Genomic DNA, 16,012 nt, shown 5'->3' on the forward strand with positions numbered 1-16,012 from the left:
CCCTCTCATGGCCACGACCACTGTCACGTTCCCGGTCATCATAATCATAATTGTAATCCTCTCGTGGGTCGACGCTCTCACTCCTTCCCCTTTCGGATGAGATTGGCATAGAAGGAGCGGGTGGAGCAGCAGCCCCGGTCCTCTCAGAACGAGCCTTTTGGGCAAGAGCCCGCAACTCCTGCTCTTTCCTTTCCTTCTCCTTCATCATCATCTCCTTTTGAACCTTTGATCTCATGGAAACGGCCTCTCTAGCTTTCTGCTCTGCTACATAGAGTGCCTCTGATAGCTTTGCAAAGTTATCATTGATCTGCACATCTTGTAGGCCTCTTCCATCAGCGGCAAGACGTTTGTCCAGAGGGATGGTATAACCTTTCGGATTTTTCCAGTTGGAGATGCAAGGGGGGATTTTCCAGTCTTGTTGGTCCTTAACAGTGACAGGCCGGGGAGGAGAATGCATGACCGGGACTGGAGGGGACCCAGAAGCCTTTGGAACTCGCTTGTGCTTGAACTTAGGAGGTTCCATCGGATCCACAGGCATCTCCACCATTCTAATGATCCTCTCCTTAGCACCAGAATTAAATGCAGCAGATTGCTGAGACGGTTTATACTTGATGTACTTTGAGTCACCAGACTGCTTCGGTACATTGTTAGGCTGTGCTGCGCTCAGCCTCACGTTCACAATCTTCTCGAGTGCAGCTTTTGTTTCCTCCATGGTTTCCTCTATCTCCTTCCGCAATTCTTCATCCTCGTCTTCATCCGCATCTCCCTCATTTTTCAAGATCTTGGGAATAATATCCTTATGTTGGGAGTAAACAATCTTCTTCGAGTTCTCATTCTGCTTGACAATAGCATCATAGACAACGTTGCCTTGGGCATCCACAGTGACAGGTAAAGTCTTGGAACCGGCTTTATTGGATCTATCCCTACCCATGCCAAGAGGGTATTGAGCAACATGAATCTCAGGGAATGCACCACCATCTCCGAAGTCCTCAGGTTTTCTCGGAAGAAAACCCTGTCGCTTCAAATAAGGGGGAACGGGCTTTGCTGTGACAACAGCAGATTTCTCAGATTCGGATTCAGTGAAACGATTCTTGAACCATGGGTCATTTGAATGATCATAAAAAGTGGAAGCAGTCGATTTAGCCTGAGGTAGAAGGTCTTTAAGAGAAGCCATTGACTTTCAGAAATTTATCAAATACCTACACCAGTACCGAGATACTCGAACTAACAACCTGCAGACAAGACACGAAGATAGAATCAGTTCCATGCTGTGAAGTCTCTACATGCATATCCGAACAACAGCCATACCAGATTTGACCTATGAACCAGGAAAGTTATGAAGGATTTATTATTGAAAAACTAAACAATCAAACAAACACATGCATGAACGAATTATAGAAGATACACAATCTAAAGGTGAAACACAAAACTAAGACATCTGACAAGCATTTACACAAGACATTCACTGTAAAATTACACTAATTGCCCATAATCCCAGCCCTAGTATAAACTAAAACCTGAGCTTATAGAGTAAACGGAACGCAAATTATTGCTCCAAAAGTTCAAATCAAGCAAACAAAACCATAACCCAGGAACAATTACAAAAGTTCAAGTCAAAATCTAAGAACAAATCTACCGGAAACGATTCAGGAAGCAGAAGACCGAGGAAAACAGACCTTTTGAGATGACAGGTGAGTTTGAGTTTCAAGAGCTTAAACGTTTAAGCATTTTATCAAACGCCCACACCCGAATGAAAGATATTCAACTATCACAACCTACAGACAAGAAGGTGAGGTAGAATCAGCTCCATGTCGTGAAGTCTTCTACAAACATCGGAATGGAAGAATCCGGACAACATACAAAATTCCAACTCAACCGGAGAAGATTTGCGAGGAAATTTCCATTGAAGAATCAAACAATCAAATAAACATACGAATCAAAACATCTGTACAAGCAAAACTACACCAATCGCCGAAAACCCAGCACCAGAAATTAAAACAAAGTATAGTATCTCATCAGGCAAAACGAACGTAAATCGATGGCTCAAAAGAGGGATGGGTAAACCCAAATAAATCCCCAAATCAATTGAAGCAATCACAAAAGTTCAAATCGTCTGCAAACGATTCACTAAACAGAGAAAGAACGAGAAAGTTAAGAACGATAGACCTTCCGACGAGTCTCGAGGTGAATAACGAGTTCGAGTCTCGAAGCTCGAACACGATTGGAGATCTTCAACCCGTGTTCTTCAAAGAGATTACGACACAGAGAGAGAGGATCGAAGTCGGCTTAAATCTCAGAACAGATAGAACCAAGCCCATAATATAATGGGCTTAATGGGCCTAATGGGCCTTTTAAATTTTGCATAGGCCTTATTCTATAACACCACTCTGTAATCTGTATATTAATATCTTCACTCTTTCTTTTATAATTACTGGATTTAGTTTATGAAAAATAAGTTTCTTTAATTATAATGGTGATCCACAGTGTGTGTATGTATATATATGTATATATTCAACACTTTCTTAATTAGAATTTTGTATTTCCCTTTTTGTATATCGAAAAATTGCATTACATGTTTTTAATTAAATACTAGATATCTCCGGTATACGCCGAGATATATGTACACATACATGTGTTAATTAATTAAGTAATAGCAAACAAGCCAACAATCTGAAAAAATAGTAAATGTTATATACTGAAAATGATTGTTTAACCCACATTCCATGCCAAAGCTAACCGGTTATTGCAGAATACCACGTTTCAAGCTAACCGGTGTTCAATTGGACAAAGAGGACATTTTGTACATTGTTCGGAGTAAATGTTGTACTGAAAATGTTTAATAAAACAAGTTTATAGTCTAAGAACTTTCTTAATTTCCAGTTGATGGTCGGTTTTCAAACCTTAGGTTAGAAAATATGTAGGGTTCAGTATAATGGCATTCTCTCTCAAATGTATTATATGTGATATATAGTGTCTTATAAAATTATGATATTTAATGGCAAAACATTTACTTGGAACAAAATGAAAGTTAACATTCAATTTTTTTTTAGTTAAATGTGAATGTTTTATTAAATATCCGGCCGAGTGTCGGCTATTTACAAGCTGTCATTTGACAACAATTGTTTTTATAATATATGCAAAAAGAATGAGTGAGACAATCCCATTAATGTATGCGAAAATAACCACCCATATTTTATTAGATGATATATTAATCATATTGTACAATGAATTATCACCTTGATTAATCAGTAATCACAGAGTATTTTTTTTAATATATTTAAAACAAAAATGGAAACGTCGCCTGAGAGATTCGAACTCTCGCGGGGAAACCCCATGTACTTAGCAGGCACACGCCTTAACCACTCGGCCAAAGCGACGTTGACATTTAAATGCAAATGTCTATTATACTTATACCTGCCATTGTCATCTCGGACAACTGCAACAATTGAGTTGAAATGTCGATGAAAACAAATCATCTGTCCGCTATGATACATCAAGCACTTTGTTCTGTCTGCATTTTCTGCAACATTGATTCATACCAGAAACAAAACCGAACAATTGTTCTTTAAAACGGTTGATCGAGAAACCATTTTTTTTTCCAAATGCAAGAAACTTCCCTCCCTCCCTCCCTCTCTCTGTATTCATCATCTTCGCTCCATAGTGCTGGCCCCCCAAAAAAGCTTCCTCATGCTCTGGAAAGAAGGGTTATTTGAAAAATAAAGACAGTGAATGCTAAATCTTTTACTTGCAGTTTTCCCACCACTCAACTGTTTCAGTCGAACAGCCAAAAAAAAAAAGTTCGAGTTTTTACATCAAGCTACGGAGGATGGAGAAGGGAGTTCTTTACCGAGTTTTTTTTTTCAAGGGAAGAGTGGCTGATGTAGAAGCCCCGTGTTTTCGGGATAACCCAACATTATGTTAAGATTCTGCAAAGCTTGACCCGAAGCTCCTTTCACAAGATTATCAATCTATGCAACCAAAGAAAAAAAAATATCCCCCGAAAATAAGCTCTCGTATTAAGGATTATTTTTGCATACAGGAGTAAGTACGTACATATGTGTTTACGAGAGGAAAAAGGTTAAGGTTACTCACAACTGAGATTACAATGGCTCTCCCCGGAATTCGGTCCGGAAATACGTTCACAAGACAATAGTTGGATCCTCTTACATTATGTGTACGAGGAACAACTCCTTTCTCCAGTACTTTCACAAACTCTTCTTCCTTCAAGATTTCAAAAACAGTTTTTTTTTTCTAAAAAAACGTGTAGAGAACCGGATATGGATGTGGGGAATTATACAAAATATTAGCGTAATCACCTCGTATGTCATTCTTAATTGCTGGTACAAGTCTTCAATCTTTACCCCCGGAGCCATCTCCACATACATTGTGGATTGCATTCCACGAATCTAACAAAAAAAGTGAATTTTACGTTGTAAATTAAAAAAAACTAAAGACTTTAGGGCAAGAACTCTTCGGTAAGCATCAATATCGTACCATTGGCATCAGATGTGGAGTAAAACTGATGGTAACTTTTGATTTCGCGGCATCTGACAATCCTTGTTCGATTTCAGGAACTACAATGCAGAGGAACTTGCGTTAAAAATCAAGAACATTTTAAGTATAAGCCCAACCTGAAGAATTCTGATCCGAAGAGAAAAAAAGGTCCCTAATCTGGAAAGTGGTGGCATATACCATGGCGGTGTCGTGTGACACCATAAGAATAAATGCCTTCAGCTATCTCGGAATACAAATTTGCCTCCTTTGCACCACGTCCTGTGTGATTTGTAAGTTTTTATCAACCAAGAACCCGAGAAAGAAAAGATTTCGCAAGCATTGTTCATGAAAAAATAAGACTTTTGAGTATAATAAGCCCGACCTGCTCCACTAACACCAGATTTCGAGTCGATAATAATGTTTTCATGTTTGATGAGATTTGCCTGGACCAAATGTGAACACACGTTAACTACAGATGTCTGAAGATTAGAATGTGTAACGAAATTCATAACTTCAACCCGAAAAGGAAAAAAGTTAGAGATAGTTGTGGGGAAAAAGGAAAAACCTTTATCAAAGGAACAAGGGGAAGTTGAATCGAAGTAGGGTAACAGCCCGGGTTAGCCACAAGCCGTCCCCTTTTTATGTCATCCCTCGATATCTCCGTCAGACCATACACAACTTCTTTCTACACTCGGAAGAACACATACAGTTTTATGTAAAATTTAAGTGACCAGTAAAGTAACCGACATAATCAAGGAATATAATTTCGAAGTATTGGAAAGGTAGAAAATGCCGAAGATAAACATACTTGTAGCTCCACAGCCTTGTGTGGCTGACCATACCATTCTTCATATTCTGAGATATCTCGCAGCCGGAAGTCCTGAAAAACCTCTTTCTCTATAAGCATATCACAGATATTTTGGCACTGTATAGAAAAAAAGGGCATTACCGCTGAAAGATCAACAACTTTTAGCTCCTTGGGGAGTCCCTTGATGATTTCCTGTCATATAATATAAGATAAAAGCCCGTCTTTTCATCCAGAAATCGATGAACTCGATATAAATTCAGAAGGCATGCCCAAAAAGTCACATACCTGGGTTGTCCCATGAGGCAAGCAACAAAATACGGCATCCACGGTGGAAAAGTCAGCATCTTTGATCGAGATCAATGTAGGTAGATCCTAAAAACGAAAGAGTTTTACACATTTGTACAAGCCATCATGAAAAGGATCATTTGGAAGATGTTTTTTTTTTTTTAATTTCAGTAGGCGTTAGACACGTTCATACTTGAGCAATCAGGTGAGGGAAAACGCTTCCCATTGACTGGCCAGCTTTTCTATCAGCAGTCATTAGAGTGATACGGAAATGCGGGTGATTTGCAAGAAGCCTGACGATCTGCCATTAAAATGAGACTCTGGCTTACATCAAAAGTTAAACCTATATGCATTATAGTCAGATGCTATTAAAGAAATCAAATTACAAGATTCATAAAAGCAATACCAATAAGACACTTTCATGGTTTGATGATCAAGAACAGACAAGATCATTAGAAACAGTTTTATAACCGGAAAAAGGATATGTGTTCTTCATCGGACCCACCTTCAAACCGATGTCTACACTATCATTTTCCTTGGAAACTGGGAGTGACTAAATTCAAAGGTTGTCATATATCACTAGGATGCTAAATTTTAGCCAAATATGTTCATCAAACCATGAAATGAGTGCCCAGAAAAGCTCATAAACTTGTAAAACAGATGCATGAAAGTGTTTCTGGTCCATTATAAAATCAAAAGGGCAACTAAACAAGTGATTCATGTGGAGTAATCTGGAAAAAAAAAAGGAGGCCACTTTGAAGAACAAATTGGACAAACCTCTGCACCAGTGTAACCACTTGCACCAAGAAGACCAATCCGAACATCTTTGTCGGAATTCACAGAACTTAAGGCTAAAGCTTTCAAGTTTCTCGCTGAGGATTTCACATTGCATCCTAAAGTAAACCTCTTGCGAAGATTTTGTGATGATGAAACCATCCTTTCTCCCTAAAGAACAAGAATTCCATTGAAACAAAACCAACAACTGTCAGAGTTTTGAAACGGAATCTGCATGAGTACAGAGAATGCTGCGGTCAAAACCAGACAAGATGTGAGCAATTTCTCAGATAAGAATCAGAAGACAAATCGGAATGGGTAACAGGAATTCTCAGACTTCACAAACCTTAAACCAGCATCCTCGTTCGAAGCAAATCGAGCTGCAAGCCGTCGTACTGCTCATTCTTCAATGCGTTTTCGCAACAATCGGACAAGACTCTGAAATGCAATGAACTTAACAGAAAAGTTTTGTTCTTTTTTCTTTTCCTGGGCTCAAACTAAACAGCAAACTGTGTGATTTCAAGTTTGAGATTAGGGTTTTTGCTTGGACGCAGCAGAAAGTACGGTGAAAAGTGGGCCCACTTTTCATTTTTTTAAAATATATAATTATTACGTAAACAAACAAAAAATGTCATATTCTATGAATTAAAATGATTGACAGGTTATCTCGAGAGAGAGCAAAAACGCAGAACGGAAGCAGAATCGAAATCGAAGAAAAGAAGAGAAATCGCACCTGAGCTTGAAGGCGGCGGGAATCTACAAAGGCCGACGAAGCGACGGAGAAAGGCTAAGAAATCGCGAGGAAAGGTTCGAAGTTGAGATGGGCGGAGAGTAAGCAACAGGAAACACACAGAGAACACGGGCGAAAGAGAGAGGATTCGGGAATCGCAGAAAAACACCACGGCGGCTGAAGACGCAGGAACACAAGCGAGAGAGAGGATCCAGAGGCGGTCGCTTCTTCTTCGACGGAACACAAACTGTCTGTCGAGAGAGAGTGAAGACGCGGGATCCAGACGATGGGCGCAGACCCAGGAAGGAGGCAGAGAGACGAGACTTCTGTTACAGAAAAGAAATGTCGACTCGAGTGAGAGGAGGGAGGGAGGCAAACCAAACCAAACCCTAATTTTTTACATTTAATTTCGGTTCATTCGGTTAACCGAACTAAATCGGTTATTTACCCAAACCAAGCTCCTACACGAAACGATACGAAAGCTCACAAAAGGGCGAAACTGTATCTGAAATCAAGATAACCAACAAAAACGACGCAGACAGCATCGGCAATATCAGATGCCTGAGTAAAACTGACGGTAACCTTTGAATTTCAGGAACTACAATAAAGAGGAACTCACCAACATACCCAAGAAATACCATTTCCAATTACTGGAAATGCAATCTACCAATCGTTTATAAAACCAAAGAGGGATGCAGTCGGACTTCCATACCCAGATAGCATTTGCAATATCTATGCAAAGATTTAACGGCCGCTGCCACGCTCGAACCCGATCCTGCTCCGACCCGACCCACCACCATAGTCATCCCTCGAGGACCCCCCACTAGCCCTCATCGTTCCTCCAGACCCGACTTTCTCCATCGCTCTCTTTCCTTTCTTCACTTCTGTCAAGAACTGGTCCAGACCAAACGGATCTGCTTCCTCTGCTTCCTTCTCAAACTCCACCGGTCTCTCTCTCTTGCCCAATTTCTCTGATGTTCCGGTGAATCCTTTGTCCGGTTTGAACCTGTCCGTCTTCATGAGCTTCTCTAGCTGTTCGTCGGCGTTCCCGTACATCTCTTCGTCCATATCTTTCTTTGGCTTGTAAAGGGTCGAAAGAGTTGGCTGTGCTGTGAACAAGCCCTTGTCGTATACGTTGTACTGGTCATCAGTGGCGAAACCAGAGTCCATTCCTTTGTCTTGGTTAAACAGGCGTTGGTCATACATAACTTCACCGCCCCTTGTTCCGGTGGAGGCCATTCCGAGAGCGACTTTCTCGCTGATATCACGGTCTCTGTCCCTTGTGATCTTGCTCTTCTTACCCATAGCTGCATCCTTTGCTTCCAACCTTCTCTCCCTCTCTCTCTCCCTCCGGCGTTCTTCACGGATCTTCTCCCTCTGTAGACGCTCTTCCCTTTCCTCTCTATTCTCCTTGGGGAAGTCGCCACGGCCACTGTCACGTTTCCGTTCATCGTAATCATAGTCATAATCCTCTCGTGGGTCGACACTCTCACTCCTCCCCCTTTCAGATGACACTGGCATGGAAGCAGCGGGTGGAGCAGCAGCCCCGGTCCTCTCAGAACGAGCCTTTTGGGCAAGAACCCGCAACTCCTGCTCTTTCCTTTCCTTCTCCTTCATCATCATCTCCTTTTGAACCTTTGATCTCATCGTAACAGCTTCCCTAGCTTTCTGCTCTGCTACATACAGTGCCTCTGATAGCTTTGCAAAGTTATCATTGATCTGCACATCTTGTAAGCCTCTTCCATCAGCGGCAAGACGTTTGTCCAGGGGGATGGTATAACCTTTCGGATTTTTCCAGTTGGAGATGCAAGGGGGGATTTTCCAGTCTTGTTGGTCCTTAACAGTGACAGGCCGAGGTGGAGAATGCATGACCGGGACTGGAGGGGACCCAGAAGCCTTTGGAACTCGCTTGTGCTTGAACTTAGGAGGTTCCATCGGATCCACGGGCATCTCCACCATTCTAATGATCCTCTCCTTAGCACCGGAATTAAAGGCAGCAGATTGCTGAGACGGTTTATACTTGATGTACTTTGAGTCACCAGACTGCTTCGGTACATTGTTAGGCTGTGCTGCACTCAACCTCACGTTCACAATCTTCTCGAGTGCAGCTTTTGTTTCCTCCATGGTTTCCTCTATCTCCTTCTGCAATTCTTCATCCTCATCTTCATCCACATCTCCCTCATTTTTCAAGATCTTGGGAATAATATCCTTATGTTGAGAGTAAACAATCTTTTTCGAATTCTCATTCTGCTTGACAATAGCATCATAGACAACATTGCCTTGGGCATCCACAGTGACAGGTAAAGTCTTGGAACCAGCTTTATTGGATCTATCCCTACCCATGCCAAGAGGGTATTGAGCAACATGAATCTCAGGGAATGCACCACCATCTCCAAAGTCCTCGGGTTTTCTCGGAAGAAAACCCTGTCGCTTCAAATAAGGGGGAACGGGCTTTGCTGTGACAACAGCAGATTTCTCAGATTCGGATTCGGTGAAACGATTCTTGAACCATGGGTCATTTGAATGATCATAAAAAGTGGAAGTAGTCGATTTAGCCGGAGGTAGAAGGTCTTTAAGAGACGCCATTGACTTTCAGAAATTTATCAAATACCTACACCAGTACCGAGATATTCGATCTAGGCAACCTGCAGACAAAACACAGAGATGAAATCAGTTCAATGTGGTGAAAAAACTACATGCATATCCCAACAGTAATGAATTGAAAAATTAAACAATCAAAAACAAACATAAGCATGAACAATTTATAGAAGATACACAATCTAACGGTGAAACACAAAACTAAGACATTCGAACAGCATTTCCACATGGCATTCACTTAAAATATCACCTAGAAACTAAAACCCGAGCCCATGAGTAATCGGAACCTAAATTAATGCTCCAAAAGTTTAAATCACGTAAACCAAGACCATATAAATCCCAAGTCAATCACAAAAGTTCATTCTGTGGATTCTAGAACCGTAGATTGATCCTCTGTAGAGTTTAGCACTGTAGAAAAAGAAGATGATGAAGTAGCTAGAAATCCATTCGTCGAGGGACAGCCCACACTTATATACACAATCAGACATTTGTAGACAAAACAACAATTAGAAAAAACACAGAACCAAGGGACAACCCACACATATACACAGTCAGATTCATTCAATCGACACTACAACCACATACACTAGAATTAGCCTATGTCTGAAGAAGAAGAAGAAGAAGACAGACAGACAGATACAAATTGCAAGAAGAAGAAGACGCGGACACAAATCAGCAGAAGAAGAAGACACAAATCGCTGGAAGAAGAAGAAGAAGAAGAAGCCAACAGACAAAGAAGAAGACAAACACAAATCAGGAATCATCATCATCAGATGAAGAAGAAGGTCGACATATTTTTTTGCTGCATCATCAGTTTCACATACAGATTATACACACACCTATATATATTATACATACACATACAGATTATACACACAAAGACACAACACATACAGATTACACACACACATACACAACATATTACAGAAACAACACCAAAAAGAGGGAGACATCATTAACTAAACTAAAAACTTACACATACAGATTGCAACAACGCATACGCACACACAAACTACAAAGGTCCTATCTCTGTATCGAACAAGGATCACACACACACATATCACATACAGAACACATACAAATAACAAGTTACAAATACAATACACAAAACGGACTCGACAAAGGAAGACAAATGAAAACGATGGAGACAAAGGAACTCACGGTGACAGTCTAAGACCGAGAGAGGAGCATCCGAGTTAGAACCGACAGAGGAAAAAGAATCCTGCACGCAACAACAGAGAAATCGACAGTGAGAGAGGATTTCGAAGGCGAGATCGACAGAGATGGATAGTCAGGGACAGATGTGAAATCGAAACCAAAAAAATAGGGTTGAAGCAAAGAGATATACCTGGAAAGGAGAGGAAGAAGTCGACGGCGATGCAAATCGACCTGGAAATCGGCAGACCCACGATGAATTTGGCAGAGTAATAGAAAAAGAGTTTGGAGTGGAGAGAGACTGAGAGAGGCACGAGAGACTCAGAGCAAGAGACCCACGATGAACCCTAATTTTTTTTCAATGAAAGCTCCCGAACCGATCGAGCCGACCGAACCGACTCGGGTGGATTCGCACCCGGTTTGTTCGGTCCGTTTTTATTTGGACTCGGACAAAAAAAAAAGTCAACAGTGAGCCAACTCACGAGTTTAGCTCGTTTTGCCGTTAAAAACTCGAATTTTATCGGATCTAAAACCTAAATTCAATATTTTTGATATGGATTCGAATCGAATTTCGGGTTTCGGATCAAAATTAAGACGTAGGTGGAGTATAACGGTATTCTCTCATCTATTATATATTTTTATAGTATATGTAAAATTATGATATTTAATGATTAAACATTTACATGAAACGATAAATGAAAATAACATTAAACCGGCATCCTCGTTCGCACTGCTCATTCTTCAATGGGTTTTCCCAACAATCGGACAAAAATCCGAAATCTAATGAACTTAACAGAAAAATTCTGTTCCTTTTTTTTATATATATATAATTATTACATAAATGATTAGTAGAAAATAGAAATTAAAGGGCCATCCTCTAAATGAACATAAAATGTCACATTGTGTGAATTAAATAAAAGGTTATTTACAAAGTGAATTTCTTTACAGATATAAAATGCTTTATGTGAATGTCGTCGGTCCAACAAATGTAATATATATATATATAATATACTAAGATAACAACGTATGAAAAGATGTGAAGATTGCAAGGCACCACCATCCCAATAGATTCAATAATGCACTCTTCCTTTATCTTACATTGACAAACTAACAAGACGATGAGATAACAAAAAAATGTGAAGGGAAATTACAGAATCCAAGCCCTAGAGCCATATATCAAACTGAGCCTCAAGAGAAACAATACAATATCCAATGGATTGAACATGAATATATGAACGACTAAGTTTAAAAAAAAACACCATTTAACAAAAACAAAACCCACCAATAAAAAAGAAGAAAAAAATCAATCAATACAAATGCTTCCCAAAGAGATTTCTCCTGCAAGATGATGATGGTGATGATGATGCATCCAAAACCATGCATGCCCATCAAACAAAAAGATCAAACCTTCCATGGGAAAAGAATCACAAGGAAAAAAAAAAAGTCCACCAGAAAATGAGCCTTTTTTAGCTGCTCTCTCCTCCTAGAGTGTTGAAACTAAATGTCAAACTTCTTGGGTTGACGCCAATGAACCAAATTTCTCCCCAGTGAGCTTAGGAACGCCGCTTTCTGAGGAACTCCCTTCTTACCATACAAATGTTTTCCTCCTAAGTCTGTCTTTATGGGAACCATGTCCTTTCTTCTCTCAATCTGTCCATCACGCATGACAAGTTCAGTTGCTTGTCTGTCTTTTATATTGTACGTGTCCCTAACTAAGATGATTTTTAGGTAAAGACTTTATATTTATGTAATAAGCTTTTTACCTTGTATATCTTTCCGTTCTTCAAGTGGTATCGGATTCCAGACCAGTTTATGGATTGAGAGAAATGAGAACGGAGAGCAGAGATCGGGTAGAGGAAGTTGTCCACCAGCATTGCAATGAAAACCTGCAACATTCCCGAAACTTTCCCTTTATACCACAGCTTTTTTTTTCCGACATTTTACATCGATTTAGGGACGAGGTCACTTACAAGTCCCCAGTTATAAGTTGCAAGAGAGAGTCGAGGAGCCTCAGGGGACAACATATTGCATAGCAGAACTTCTCTCCTCGTCAAATTCCACATTGACAAAAGTTCCGCAAAGGTGCATATTGCTAGAGATATAACGAGCAACATACCTGTGCACACAACCAGTAAGCATCATCCAGGTAAGTACACAACATAAGAAATCCTACTGATTTCCAACAATATTCCTGGTTTCCGAGCATTTAACCTAATTCACAGGCTTAGATGCTAGGAAAGAGCAAGGTATTTAGCAAACACGAATCTTGTATCCTGTAATTGTATGCCATAAAGCTTCTGTCTGGACCCTGGAGACACATAATCTCAGCTTTACACAGCTTACTGAAGAAATAGAACCACTAAGCTCCTGGTTTTCAGGAATACTGAATAGGTCCAAGATTTAGCATATATCTTTAAATTGCTAGATATCCCATGACATGAAGAAAAGGGCTCAGAACAACGGCAAATTACTTTGTGGACACCGTATTGCCTAACTAAAATAAGAGGATAAGTATGCTCACCTCTGGAGGCAAAGGATATGTCCTCGAGTTGATATCCCTTGATATATATTCTTAAGGCTGATGTGACATGGATCAAAGCCATAAAATATGGTGTAATGAAGCCCCATGAAAGATAGCAGTGGGTTGCAAATAAAGCCTTGTTCATCGCCCAGTTAACTTTTGATATATACGATTCTAGCACAAAGGTTTGTTTCCTCAAGTAGTTCCAGTACCTACAGTCGAAGAGAGGTGGATAGGTAAGCCTCTTCAGATTCAGTAGCTTTAAGGCAGGTTCTAACAAGTACATAACAAATGTACCTCCCGAAACTTAGATCACTGGCAAGAGGATGAGGGAAAACAGCAACTGGAGGTGATGTAATGAGCCTCTTGTGAGCCCCTGGAAAAATATGGTATGTGGAAATAAGAAACTATGGACTGTTTATACAACATGTATCATGCTTAAAATAATCGAAATGGTGCAGTCATTGAGGAATCCAAATGGCCACATTACCTGCAATGGCTGCAAGTGTCATATCATCAGAATATCCACCATCACATAACCCAGAGACAACACCATATCGATCTTCTCTGAAATCATCAGCATGCATCTAGAAATAACACAATCATAAACATAAGGCGTAGCACACAAATGACAAAACACAGGAAAATATCAAGTTATTCACATACCATCATGCATCCTCCCCACAGAAAGAATGTTTGTCCACCGGTTGCAAAACCCATTGAGCAAGGCTGTAAGAGAAATATATCCAAACATGAGCTGAGGTACCCGAAATATTACAAACATGGAAGAATTTTAAGTACATACTAACGAATGACGAGTAGATCAAAGCAAAAAGACAAAAAATGTTCAAACAAATGGCAGACAAATTTCTGAATTCTAGAATATGGAAGAAGAAGAAGAAAGAGTCAAAAGCTATATACCATGTGGTACTCGTAGATGCAATAACTCCCCAGTGTTCCGGAAGGCAGGTCAAGAGGGTATCCAGTTTGGATAAATATCTGCACAAGACCACACTGATGCAGTTTAACAACTCTAAATAACAGGAGAAGCGGCGTTGCAAAAGCCTAGTCCTCACCATGTCTGAGATACACATAAAAAGAAATAGAAAAAGGAAGAAGTTCCAAGTAAGAGCATTCAGGCATTTAACTCATGCACTCATTTTACCTCTGGATTTTTCTCCATCTCCACTGTGAGGGCTCCGATTGTTCCAGGGTGTAGTCTAACATCGTCATCCAGAAATAGCACATATTTGGTATCTTTGTGCATTTTCTCAACTCCAACCTTCACAGAGCACAACCCAAAGGGAGACAAATTTAGCAACAGCCAAGGAATAAAACAACAGAAATGAGATGAGCATTCGGTTCAAATAATACATTGAATTCCAAATTTGGTTTAACATTTTACCCCCACGGATTCTAAATATAGTATTATCAGATGCAGAAGTACAGGTTACATAGAAGACAACGAAAACCCGGTCTTCAGAGACGAAACTCACACGTGCATGCCAAGAATTGAATTATTTCGTTGTAAAGCTCATACATACCAATTGATTATGAATTTTCTGACTGCAAGTTGTTGCCAAACCAGCAACCACAATCTTTGCATCAACATAGTCCTGCACAAGTTTAGAAATGCATTTGGGCAGGGATGTCAAACCACATAGAAGCGAAAGGAGCCTAATATGTTTGAGTATTCTCAGTCAATGTATGGGCTGTTAGAACGTATAAAAACGAAAAAGTCACAAAATCTCAAAATGATATTCAGATATGTTTTCATCGTTTTCCAGCAGAAAACAGGTTCAACAACCAAAACGATTTGACTTGTGAGACTTAACCGCACCTGAAACTCAGAGAGTAAGCGGGAAACAGCATGATATGCAGGGTCTTCAATACTCTCAACAACAAAAAGAAATTCCAACGGGCCACCATAGAGAGAAGTAATCTACACGATATTCATGGACCAATGCCAAAATTTACAATCAGAAGGAAGATATTTTCTCCAGAACATAACTTGCGATGAAGAGGGAAAGTAAACACCGCCAAGACAAGGAACCAGACATAACACACAGCATGAGAGACAGACCTGACTTCTCCAGTTATGCAAATTGTGTTCTCCAAAACCCTTTAAAGGCATGATGACCGACACTCTAGGAAGATTGACCTGATTAGAGTGTTCAAGTTCATTGATATCTTCACAAAGGAATGCAAAGCTATTACCCGTTTTCATTCTTATTTTCATTCTCTTAATCTCTCTGTTCCTGGAAGGAGAAACAGCAACATACATTTTTCAGGAGAAAAAGAACACAATCCCAAATCAAAATAGTATCACATTCAAAACCAGAATGACACAGAGATTGATCAGATTCATAGCAATACCTAACATAGGCGGCCAAGAACCATCCGAGAGCAAGAACCAAGCAGATAAGACATCCCTGATACATGTATAGAAGCACTATGAATAACACAGCAGAAAAGAAAACATATCCCAGAGGACAAAAAGCCCAATCAAACACGATAATGCGAAGACATAAGTCAAAACACGCATAGTGTCCTTGTAATGGATCTTCGAATCACAACATTGCACCCAAGAAAAGATGGATACTTCCTGCTGCAAACGAGTACAAAGCTACAATGCTCGACTTCCTGA

The 16,012-nt window shown here is 40.1% G+C and overlaps 4 protein-coding genes and 1 non-coding gene across 6 annotated transcripts in view; all 5 read right to left on the reverse strand.

Moving 5' to 3' along the window:
* The window catches only part of LOC104814568 (SNW/SKI-interacting protein-like), a 3,200-nt gene extending 932 nt beyond the window's left edge, over positions 1 to 2,268 (reverse strand). The window contains 2 exon segments of the mRNA XM_019202627.1: positions 1 to 1,232; positions 2,167 to 2,268. The exon segment at positions 1 to 1,232 is cut by the window's left edge and continues 8 nt beyond it. Of these exon segments, the coding sequence (XP_019058172.1) occupies positions 1 to 1,174 (1,174 nt within the window). The 5' untranslated portion in view covers positions 1,175 to 1,232; positions 2,167 to 2,268.
* Positions 2,269 to 3,295: 1,027 nt separating this feature from the next.
* On the reverse strand, positions 3,296 to 3,377 carry TRNAS-GCU. The gene has a single exon. It is a non-coding gene; the product is annotated as a tRNA-Ser (tRNA).
* A 48-nt stretch (positions 3,378 to 3,425) lies between these two features.
* On the reverse strand, positions 3,426 to 6,799 carry LOC104814570 (probable N-acetyl-gamma-glutamyl-phosphate reductase, chloroplastic). The gene is made up of 14 exons (XM_010542680.1): positions 6,708 to 6,799; positions 6,365 to 6,532; positions 5,781 to 5,888; positions 5,588 to 5,674; positions 5,444 to 5,494; positions 5,303 to 5,374; positions 5,060 to 5,179; positions 4,877 to 4,937; positions 4,693 to 4,773; positions 4,495 to 4,574; positions 4,317 to 4,406; positions 4,093 to 4,221; positions 3,848 to 3,968; positions 3,426 to 3,692 (listed from the first exon to the last, which is right to left on the reverse strand). Exons 1-13 carry the CDS (start codon positions 6,762 to 6,764, stop codon positions 3,861 to 3,863), a joined length of 1,212 nt encoding a protein of 403 aa, XP_010540982.1. The 5' UTR covers positions 6,765 to 6,799; the 3' UTR covers positions 3,426 to 3,692; positions 3,848 to 3,860.
* Positions 6,770 to 11,178, reverse strand: LOC104814569 (SNW/SKI-interacting protein-like). 2 transcript variants are annotated; one of them, XR_771927.2, is made up of 5 exons: positions 11,038 to 11,178; positions 10,851 to 10,911; positions 7,804 to 9,736; positions 7,095 to 7,417; positions 6,770 to 6,799 (listed from the first exon to the last, which is right to left on the reverse strand). XR_771927.2 is itself a non-coding variant. In XM_010542679.2 (3 exons), exon 3 carries the CDS (start codon positions 9,675 to 9,677, stop codon positions 7,836 to 7,838), a length of 1,842 nt encoding a protein of 613 aa, XP_010540981.1. In that variant the 5' UTR covers positions 9,678 to 9,736; positions 10,851 to 10,911; positions 11,038 to 11,178; the 3' UTR covers positions 7,570 to 7,835. The 2 variants fall into 2 exon arrangements, 1 of the variants encoding a protein (XP_010540981.1); XM_010542679.2 differs by lacking the exons at positions 6,770 to 6,799; positions 7,095 to 7,417 and having other exon boundaries at positions 7,570 to 9,736.
* Positions 11,179 to 11,903: 725 nt separating this feature from the next.
* LOC104814571 overlaps positions 11,904 to 16,012 on the reverse strand; it is a 5,175-nt gene continuing 1,066 nt past the window's right edge. The window contains exons 2-14 of the mRNA XM_010542681.2: positions 15,742 to 15,797; positions 15,449 to 15,623; positions 15,206 to 15,307; positions 14,910 to 14,981; positions 14,531 to 14,647; positions 14,287 to 14,364; positions 14,032 to 14,094; positions 13,856 to 13,952; positions 13,663 to 13,741; positions 13,366 to 13,577; positions 12,815 to 12,960; positions 12,608 to 12,730; positions 11,904 to 12,494 (exon numbers count right to left, since the gene is read on the reverse strand). Of these exons, the coding sequence (XP_010540983.1) occupies positions 12,342 to 12,494; positions 12,608 to 12,730; positions 12,815 to 12,960; positions 13,366 to 13,577; positions 13,663 to 13,741; positions 13,856 to 13,952; positions 14,032 to 14,094; positions 14,287 to 14,364; positions 14,531 to 14,647; positions 14,910 to 14,981; positions 15,206 to 15,307; positions 15,449 to 15,623; positions 15,742 to 15,797 (1,473 nt within the window). The 3' untranslated portion in view covers positions 11,904 to 12,341. The remainder of the gene's footprint in view (positions 12,495 to 12,607; positions 12,731 to 12,814; positions 12,961 to 13,365; positions 13,578 to 13,662; positions 13,742 to 13,855; positions 13,953 to 14,031; positions 14,095 to 14,286; positions 14,365 to 14,530; positions 14,648 to 14,909; positions 14,982 to 15,205; positions 15,308 to 15,448; positions 15,624 to 15,741; positions 15,798 to 16,012) is intronic.

The sequence above is a fragment of the Tarenaya hassleriana genome, unplaced genomic scaffold (genome assembly GCF_000463585.1).
Source record: "Tarenaya hassleriana unplaced genomic scaffold, ASM46358v1 Cleome21, whole genome shotgun sequence".
Classification (NCBI taxonomy): Eukaryota; Viridiplantae; Streptophyta; class Magnoliopsida; order Brassicales; family Cleomaceae; genus Tarenaya; species Tarenaya hassleriana.

Bases quoted from the DNA above. Each gene is read 5' to 3' on its own strand.
- LOC104814570 (XM_010542680.1), bottom strand. From the start codon at position 6,764: ATGAGCAGTACGACGGCTTGCAGCTCGATTTGCTTCGAACGAGGATGC. The intron at 5,180-5,302 runs GTATGTTTATCT...TTCCGAGTGTAG, and splicing joins ACAAGGCTGTGGAGCTACAA to AAAGAAGTTGTGTATGGTCT. The intron at 4,222-4,316 runs GTGATTACGCTA...GAAATCTTGAAG, and splicing joins AATTAAGAATGACATACGAG to GAAGAAGAGTTTGTGAAAGT.
- LOC104814569 (XM_010542679.2), bottom strand. From the start codon at position 9,677: ATGGCGTCTCTTAAAGACCTTCTACCTCCGGCTAAATCGACTACTTCC.